This window comes from Homarus americanus, unplaced genomic scaffold, assembly GCF_018991925.1.
Source record: "Homarus americanus isolate GMGI-L3 unplaced genomic scaffold, GMGI_Hamer_2.0 scaffold42372, whole genome shotgun sequence".
In the NCBI taxonomy this organism is placed as follows: Eukaryota; Metazoa; Arthropoda; class Malacostraca; order Decapoda; family Nephropidae; genus Homarus; species Homarus americanus.
Window position 1 is genome coordinate 42 of NW_024747253.1, and position 9,520 is coordinate 9,561.

At 57.7% G+C, this 9,520-nt stretch overlaps 1 protein-coding gene across 1 annotated transcript; it reads right to left on the reverse strand.

Moving 5' to 3' along the window:
- Positions 1-383: 383 nt before the first annotated feature.
- Positions 384-7,968, reverse strand: LOC121879531 (collagen alpha-1(I) chain-like; the record flags this gene model as incomplete). Its single annotated transcript, XM_042386192.1, has 10 exons — positions 7,892-7,968; positions 7,295-7,525; positions 5,812-6,046; positions 4,317-4,475; positions 3,474-3,575; positions 2,667-2,827; positions 2,020-2,238; positions 1,525-1,626; positions 1,101-1,277; positions 384-500 (listed from the first exon to the last, which is right to left on the reverse strand). Coding segments are annotated over exons 1-10 (1,580 nt in total), but the record flags the coding sequence as incomplete, so codon positions are not given.
- Positions 7,969-9,520: the final 1,552 nt, after the last annotated feature.

Consider the following 9,520-nt stretch of genomic DNA (forward strand, 5'->3'; position numbering starts at 1 on the left):
GCTAAGTAAGGGATTGGTGGACGTATGTAATATGCACGACACCACGACGCAAAGCTAAAGTTCTCTTGGCTGGGGGCTCCCCTGGGAGGGCCCCTGGGAGGGCCCCTAAGGGTCTAGCCGGCCCTTGGGGCCCCACTGCTTCTGGAAGATCCCCTGGGGGCACCGCTGACCCTGAGGAGAGCCCCTGGGGGCATCGCTTCCCCTAAGAAGAGCCCCTTGGGGCGACGTTACCCCTTGGCAGGCCCCTGGGGGCGACGGTCCCCCTTGGCGGGCCCCTGGGGGTGACGTTCCTCCTTGGCGGGCCCCTGGGGGCGCCACCACACCTGAGAGGTCCCCTGGGGGCACCGGTGCCCCAAGGAGAGACCCTGTGGGTGCCACCGCACCTGGTAAAGCCCCTGGGTGCACCACCACCCATGGCAGGGCTCCTGGGTGCGCCGCCACCCATGGCAAGGCCCCTCGGGGCACCGACAGCCCCGGGAGAGCCCCTAAGGGCGACGCACCTGGTAAGGCAAATAGTAGGGCCTCAGGGGGCACTATCACTGGATTGGCCGTGGGGGCAGTTGTTTTTTTGCACATTTAGAACACTGGGAGATATGAATAAAAACACACCCATCGCATATCCAGTATCATCACACCATCAACAATGTAAAGGAGAATAAATATCCAACAGGAAAACATAAGCTGGGGTGTTGTGCTGACTGTCTGCTCTGTTCTCCTATTGGCTGTTATTTGGATTTACATTTTAGTCCACCAATCACAGTTAAGTAAGGGATTGCTGGACGTATGTAATATGTACGACACCACGACCCGGAGCTACAGTTCTCTCGGCAGGGGGCTCCTCTGGGAGGGCCCCTTAGGGTCTAGCCGGCCCTTGGGGCCCCACTGCTTCTGGAAGATCCCCTGGGGGCACCGCTGACCCTGAGGAGAGTTCCTGGGGGCATCGCTTCCCCTAAGAAGGGCCCCTTGGGGCGACGTTACCCCTTGGCGGGCCCCTGGGGGCGACGTTACCCCCTGGCGGGCCCCTGGGGGCGACGTTACCCCTTGGCGGGCCCCTGGGGGTGACATTCTTCCTTGGCGGGCCCCTGAGGGCGCCACCACACCTGAGAGGTGTCCTGGGGGCACCGGTGCCCCTAGGAGAGACCCTCTGGGCGCCACGGCACCTGGTAAAGCCCCTGGGTGCACCACCACCCATGGCAGGGCTCCTGGGTGCGCCGCCACCCATGGCAAGGCCCCTCGGGGCACCGACAGCCCTGGGAGAGCCCCTAAGGGCGACGCACCTGGTAAGGCAAGTAGTAGGGCCTCAGGGGGCACTATCACTGGATTGGCCGTGGGGGCAGTTGTTTTTTTGCACATTTAGAACACTGGGAGATATGAATAAAAACACCACCCATCGCATATCCAGTATCATCACACCATCAACAATGTAAAGGAGAATAAATATCCAACAGGAAAACATACCACCACACCTGAGAGGTGTCTGGGGGGCACCGGTGCCCTAGGAAGACCCTGTGGAATATACCGCACCTGGTAAAGCCCCTGGGTGCGCCACCACCGCCAGCAGGGCCATGGGTGCGCCGCCACCCCATGGCGAGGCCCTCAGGTGCACCGACAGCCCCAGGAGAGCCCCTAAGGGCGACGCACCGTGGGGCAAATAGTACAGGGGCCTCAGGGCACTATCACTGGATTGGCCGTGGGGCGGTTGTTTTTGCATTTAGAACACTGGGAGATATGAATAAAAACACCACCCATCGCATATCGTATATCACACCATCAACAATGTAAAGGAGAATAAATATCAACAGGAAAACATAAGCTGGGGTGTTGTGCTGACTGTCTGCTCTGTTCTCCTATTGGCTGTTGTTGGTTACATTTTAGTCCACCAATCACAGTTAAATGGTGATTGGTGGACGTGGCATATGTGTGGAACACCGACCGAAAGCTATAGGTCTCTTGGTAGGGAGGCTCCTCTGGTAGGGCCCTGAGGGGCTCTGAGGGTCCAGCTGCCTCTTGAGGCCTCACACTGGCTTCTGGAAGATCTCCTGGGGCACCGCTGACCCTGAGGAGAGCCCGTGGGGCATCACTTCTATAGAAAGAGAGCCCCTTGGGGCGACGTTACTTATGACAGGCTCCAAGGGCGACGTTTCCCCTGTAATTGGGCCTGAGGTACTAACTTTTACCTGAAGAGAGGGTCCCATGAGGGGCACCGACACCCACAGGATAGCCCCTAAGGCGACGCACCTGAATGGGGCAAATGGGAGGGCCCCAGGGGACACTATCACTGGATTGACATTAATGAGGGCAGTTGTTTTGCACATTTAGAACAATAGGAGATATGAATAAAACACCACCCATAGCATATCCAGTATTATCACACCATCAACAATGTAAAGGAATAAATATCAACTTGGAAAACATAAGCTGGGGTGTTTGTGCTTTGACTGTCTGCCCTATTCTCCTATTGGCTGTTATTTGGATTTATATTTTAATCACCAATCACAGCTAAGTAAATGATTGGTGGACAGTAATGTAATATGCGACACCACGACGCAAAGCATAGTTCTCTTGGCTGGGGGCTCTCTGGGGAGGCCCCTGGGAGGGCTTATAGGGAATATAGCCGGCCTTGGGCCCCACTGCTTCTGGAAAGATCCCTAGAGGGCACCGCTGACTCTGAGGAGAGCCCTGGGGTGTATCCTTTCCCTAAAGAAAAAGAGCCCCTTGGGGCGACGTTAACCACTGGCGGGCCCTGGTTGCGACGGTCCCCTTGGCGGGCCCCTGGGGGGTGACGTTCCTCCAGCTGGCAGGCCAGCGCCACCACACCTGAAGGTTCCTATGGGGGCACCAGTGCCCCAAGGAGAGACCCTGTGGGTGCCCACCGCACCTGGTAAAACCCCTGGGTGCACCACCACCTATGGCAGAGACTCCTGGGTGCACCCTTGCCCCATGGCAAGGCCCCTCAGGGCACCGACAGCCCAGGGAGAGAGCCCCTAAGGGCGACACTTGCCTGGTAGGAGCAATAGTAGGGCCACAGGGGCACTATCACTGGATTGGCCGTGGGGCGGACCCCATTTTTTGCACATTTAGAACACTGGGAGATATGAATAAAAGGCACCACCCATCATATCCAGTATCATCACACCATCAACAATGTAAAGGAGAATAAATATCAACAGGGAAAACATAAGCTGAAGACATTGCGTGTGACTGTCTGCTCTGTTCTCCTATTGGCTGTTATTTGGATTTACATTTTAGTCCCACCAATCACAGTTAAGTAAGGATTGCAGACTGTTATGTAATATATACGACACCACGATCCGGGCTACAGTTCTCTCGGCAGGGGCTCCTCTGGAAGGTCCACCAGGGTCCTAGCCCGGCCCTTTGGGCCCTGTCTGAAGGAATCCCTGGGGCACCATGACCCTGAGGAGAGCTGGGGCATCAGAGTTCCCCTAAGAAGGGGCCCCTTGGGGCGGCATTACCTTGGCGGGCCTGGGGGTGACGGTGTTTATGGCAGGCCCTGGGGAGTGACATTCCCTCACCCAGCAGGCCCCTAGAGCCTCCCTACTGAGGTCCCTGGGGAACTGCCAGGCACAGAAAAGAGACCTGTGGGTACCACTGGTAAAAAGCCCCTGGGTGCACCACCGCACATGGCAGGCTCTGGGTGCGCCACTTGCCCATGGCTGAGGCCCCTCAGGGGGCACCGACAGCCAGGGAGAGCCCTAAGGGCATTGCCTGGTAGGGCAAATAGTAGTTCAAGACTTTTATCCTGGATTGTGCGTGAGGCAATTGTTTTTTTGCACATTTTAGAACACTGGAGATGAATAAACACCACCCATCGCATATCAGTATCATCACACCATCAACAACAAGGAGAATAAATATCAACAAGAGAAAACATAAGCTGGGGGTGTTGTGCTGACTGTCTGCTCTGTTCTCCCTAATGGCTGTTATTTGGATTTACATTTTGGTCACAATCACAGTTAAGTAAGGGATTGCTGGGCGTATGTAATATGTACGCTTACTACGACGGAGCTACAGTTCCTCTCTCTCGGCAGGGGGCTCCTCAGGAGGGTCCCACTTGGGAAGGGTCCTAGCCGGCCCTTGGGGCCCCTGCTTCTAGGGAAGATCCCTGGAAGTGTACATGACCCTGAGGGAGAGAGTTCCTGGGGGCATCCGCTTCCCCTAGAAAGGGCGCAGGGCGACATTATGGCGGGCCTGGGGAGTCGACGTTGCCTTGGCGGGCCTGGAACTGGCGGTTCCCCTTGGCAGGCCCCTGGGGGTGACGTTCCTCCCTTGGCGGGCCCCTGGGGGCGCCACCACACCTGAGGTGTCTGGGGCACCTGTGCTAGGAGAGACCCTGTGGGCGCCACCGCACCTGGTGGCCCTGGGTGCACCACCACCCATGCTTGGGGCCCCTGGGTGCGTCGCCTGTAGCAAGGCCTCAGGGCACCAGCAACCCCGGAGGCCCTGGGGCGACGCACCTGGTAGGGCAAATGAGACCTCAGGGGGGCACTATCACTGGGATTCATGCCGTGGGGCGTTGTTTTTTGCACATTTAGAACACTGGGAATATGGTCAGAAACACCACCCATCGCATATCCAGTATCATCACACTATGAACAATGTAAAGGAGAATAAATATCCAGCAGGAAAGCATAAGCTGGGGGTGTTCATGCTTTGACTGTCTGCTCTGTTCTCCTGGCCTGGCTGTTCTTTGGATTTACATTTTAGTCCACCAATCACAGTTAAGTAAGGATTGCGCTGGACGTATGTAATATGTCACGACACCACGACGTTTAAGTTCTCTCCGCAGGGGGCTCCTCCTGGAGCCCTTAGGAGTCTATAGCCGGCCCTTGGGGCCCCCCTGCTCTAGAAGATCCCTGGGGCTCACCATGACCCTGAGGAGAGTTCCTGGGGCATCGCTTCCTAAGAAAGGGCCTTAGGGGCGGCGGTACCCTGGCGGGCCCTGGGGAGTGACGTTGCGCAATTGGGCCCCTGGGGTGACGTTACCCTGTGAGCCCTGGGGCATTACTGTATTTGGGCCCCTAAGTGTCGACGTTACCTGGCGGGCCCCTAGGGTGACGTTACCCCTTATTTGGGCCTAAGGGCGACGTACCCCTTGGCGGGCCCCTGGGGGTGACGTTCCCCTTGGCGGGCCCCTGAGGCGCCACCATGCCTGAGAGGTGTCCTGGGGCACCGGTGCCCCTAAGGAGAGACCCTGTAGATACGCCACCGCACCTGGTAAAAGCCACTGGGTGCGCCACACCCAGCAGGGGAGCCCCTGGGTGCATGCCGCCCATGGCAAGGCCCTCCGGGCACCGACAGCCCTGGGAGCTAAGGGCGACACCTGGTAGGGCAAATAGTAGGGCCTCAGGGGGACACTATCACTGGATTGCACATTTAGAGGCACTGGGAGATATGAATAAAACGCCATCGCATATCCAGTATCATCACACCATCAACAATGTAAAGAGAATAAATATCCAACAGGAAAACATAAATTTGGGGTGTTGTGCTGACTGACTGCCCTATTCTCCTAATGGCTGTTGTTGATTTATATTTTAATCCGCAATCACGTAGTAAAGAAAGTTGGTGGGCGTATGTAATATGCACGACACCACGACGCAGCTATAGTTCTCTTGGCGGGGCTCCTCTGGGAGGCCCTGGGAAACCCCTTAAATTACAGGCAGCCCTTGGGCCCTTTGGAAGGTCCTGGGGCTGCCGCTGACCCTGAGGGGAGAGTTCCTGGGGCATCGCTTCCCTAAGAAGGGCCCCTTGGGGTGATGTTACTTATGGCGGGCCTGAGGTGTGACGTGCCTTGGTGGGCCTGGGGTGTCGACGTTGCCCCTTGGCTGGGCCTGCAGGTGACGTTCCCTTGGCGGGAGCCCTGAGGCGCCACCACACCTGAGAGAGGTGTCCTGGGGGCACCGGTGCCCCTGGAGACCTGTGGGCGCCACCACTTCCTCGTAAAAGCCCCTGGGTGCGCCACACCCCATGGCAAGGCCCCTCAGGGGCACTTGACAGCCCAGGAGAGCCCCTAAGGGCGACGCACCTGGTGGGGCAAATAGTAGGGCCTCAGGGCACTATCACTGGATTGGCCGTGGGGGCGGTTGTTTTTTTTGCACATTTAGAACACTGGGAGATATGAATATAAACACCACCCATCCCCATATCGTATCTGTCTGCATCAACAATGTAGGGAGAATACAATATCCAACAGGAAAAACATAAGCTGGGTGTTGTGCTTTGACTGTCTGCTCTGTTCTCCTATTGGCTGTTATTTGGATTTACATTTTAGTCCTGCCAATCACAGTTAAGTAAGGGATTGCTGGACGTATATGTGTGCACGACACCACGACCCGGAGCTACAGTTCTCTGCAGGAAGCACTCCTGGGGAGGGCCCCTTAGGGGTGGCGGCCCCTTAGGGCCCCTGCTCTGGAAGATCCCTAGAGTACCTGACCCTGAGGAGAGTTCCTGGTCAGCATCCTTCCCCTAAGAAAAGGGCCCCTTGGGGTGACGTACCCCTTAGCGGGCCCCTGGGGCGACGTTACCTGCCGGGCCTGAAAGTGTCGACATTACCTGCCGGGCCCTGGGGTGACGTTCCTCCTTGGCACGGGCCATGGGGGCGCCACCATACCTGAGAGGTGTCCTGGGGCACGGTGCCCCTAGGAGAGACCCTGTGATGCCACCGCACCTGGTAAAGCCCTGGGTGCGCCACCACCCATGGCAGGGCCCTGGGTGCGCGCCGCCACACATGGCAAGGCCTCAGGGCACCGACAGCCCAGGAGAGCCCCGAAGGGTGGCACTGGTACGGCAAATGGTAGGGCCTCAGGGGCCTATCACTGTAAGATTGGCCGTGGGGGCAGTTGTTTTTTGCACAGTTAGAACACTGGGAGATATGAATAAAACACACCCATCACTATCAGTATCATCACACCATAACAATGTAAGGAGAATAAATATCAACAGGAAAACATAAGCTGGGGTGTTGTGCTGACTGTCTGCTCTGTTCTCCTATTGGCTGTTATTTGGATTTTACATTTTTAGTCGCAATCACAGTTAAGTGAGAGTTGCTGGACGTATGTAATATGTACGACACACGACCGGGCTACAGTTCTCTCGGGGGGCTCCTCTGGGAGGCCACTGCTTCTGGAAGATCCCCTGGGGGCACCGCTGAACCCTGAGGAGAGTTCCTGGGGGCATCGCTTCCCCTAAGAAGGGCCCCTTGGGGCGACGTTACCCCTTGGCGGGCCCCTGGGGGCGACGTTACCCCTTGGTGGGCCCCTGGGGGCGACTTTACCCCTTGGCGGGCTGGGGTGACGTTCCTCCTTGGCGGGCCCTGAGGGCGCCACACCTGAGAGGTGTCCTGGGGGCACCGGTGCCCCAAGGAGAGACCCTGTGGGTGCCACCGCACCTGGTAAAGCCCCTGGGTGCACCACCACCCATGGCAGGGCTCCTGGGTGCGCCGCCACCCATGGCAAGGCCCCTCGGGGCACCGGCAGCCCCGGGAGAGCCCCTAAGGGCGACGCACCTGGTAGGGCAAATAGTAGGGCCTCAGGGGGCACTATCACTGGATTGGCCGTGGGGGCAGTTGTTTTTTTGCACATTTAGAACACTGGGAGATATGAATAAAAACACCACCCATCGCATATCCAGTATCATCACACCATCAACAATGTAAAGGAGAATAAATATCCAACAGGAAAACATAAGCTGGGGTGTTGTGCTGACTGTCTGCTCTGTTCTCCTATTGGCTGTTATTTGGATTTACATTTTAGTCCACCAATAACAGTTAAGTAAGGGATTGCTGGACGTATGTAATATGTACAACACCACGACCCGGAGCTACAGTTCTCTCGGCAGGGGGCTCCTCTGGGAGGGCCCCTTAGGGTCTAACCGGCCCTTGGGGCCCCACTGCTTCTGGAAGATCCCCTGGGGGCACCGCTGAACCCTGAGGAGAGTTCCTGGGGGCATCGCTTCCCCTAAGAAGAGCCCCTTGGGGCGACGTTACCCCTTGGCGGGCCCCTGGGGGCGACGTTACCCCTTGGTGGGCCCCTGGGGGCGACGTTACCCCTTGGCGGGCCCCTGGGGGTGACGTTCCCCCTTGGCGGGCCCCTGAGGGCGCCACCACACCTGAGAGGTGTCCTGGGGGCACCGGTGCCCCTAGGAGAGACCCTGTGGGCGCCACCGCACCTGGTAAAGCCCCTGGGTGCGCCACCACCCATGGCAGGGCCCCTGGGTGCGCCGCCACCCATGGCAAGGCCCCTCGGGGCACCGACAGAACCGGGAGAGCCCCTAAGGGCGACGCACCTGGTAGGGCAAATAGTAGGGCCTCAGGGGGCACTATCACTGGATTGGCCGTGGGGGGCAGTTGTTTTTTTGCACATTTAGAACACTGGGAGATATGAATAAAAACACCACCCATCGCATATCCAGTATCATCACACCATCAACAATGTAAAGGAGAATAAATATCCAACAGGAAAACATAAGCTGGGGTGTTGTGCTGACTGTCTGCTCTGTTCTCCTATTGGCTGTTATTTGGATTTACATTTTAGTCCACCAATCACAGTTAAGTAAGGGATTGCTGGACGTATGTAATATGTACGACACCACGACCCGGAGCTACAGTTCTCTCTGCAGGGGGCTCCTCTGGGAGGGCCCCTTAGGGTCTAGCCGGCCCTTGGGGCCCCACTGCTTCTGGAAGATCCCCTGGGGGCACCGCTGACCCTGAGGAGAGTTCCTGGGGGCATCGCTTCCCCTAAGAAGGGCCCCTTGGGGCGACGTTATCCCTTGGCGGGCCCCTGGGGGCGACGTTACCCCTTGGCGGGCCCCTGGGGGCGACGTTACCCCTTGGCGGGCCCCTGGGAGTGACGTTCCCCCTTGGCGGGCCCCTGAGGGCGCCACCACACCTGAGAGGTGTCCTGGGGGCACCGGTGCCCCTAGGAGAGACCCTGTGGGCGCCACCGCACCTGGTAAAGCCCCTGGGTGCGCCACCACCCATGGCAGGGCCCCTGGGTGCGCCGCCACCCATGGCAAGGCCCCTCGGGGCACCGACAACCCTGGGAGAGCCCCTAAGGGCGACGCACCTGGTAGGGCAAATAGGAGGGCCCCAGGGGACACTATCACTGGATTGACGTGTGGGGGCAGTTGTTTTTGCACATTTAGAACAATGGGAGATATGAATAAAAACACCGCCCATAGCATATCCAGTATCATCACACCATCAACAATGTAAAGGAGAATAAATATCCAACAGGAAAACATAAGTTGGGGTGTTGTGCTGACTGACTGCCCTATTCTCCTATTGGCTGTTATTTGGATTTATATTTTAATCCACCAATCACAGCTAAGTAAGGGATTGGTGGACGTATGTAATATGCACGACACCACGACGCAAAGCTATTGTTCTCTTGGCTGGGGGCTCCTCTGGGAGGGCCCCTGGGAGGGCCCCTTAGGGTCTAGCTGGCCCTTGGGGGCCCCACTGCTTCTGAAAGATCCCCTGGGGGCACCGCTGACCCTGAGG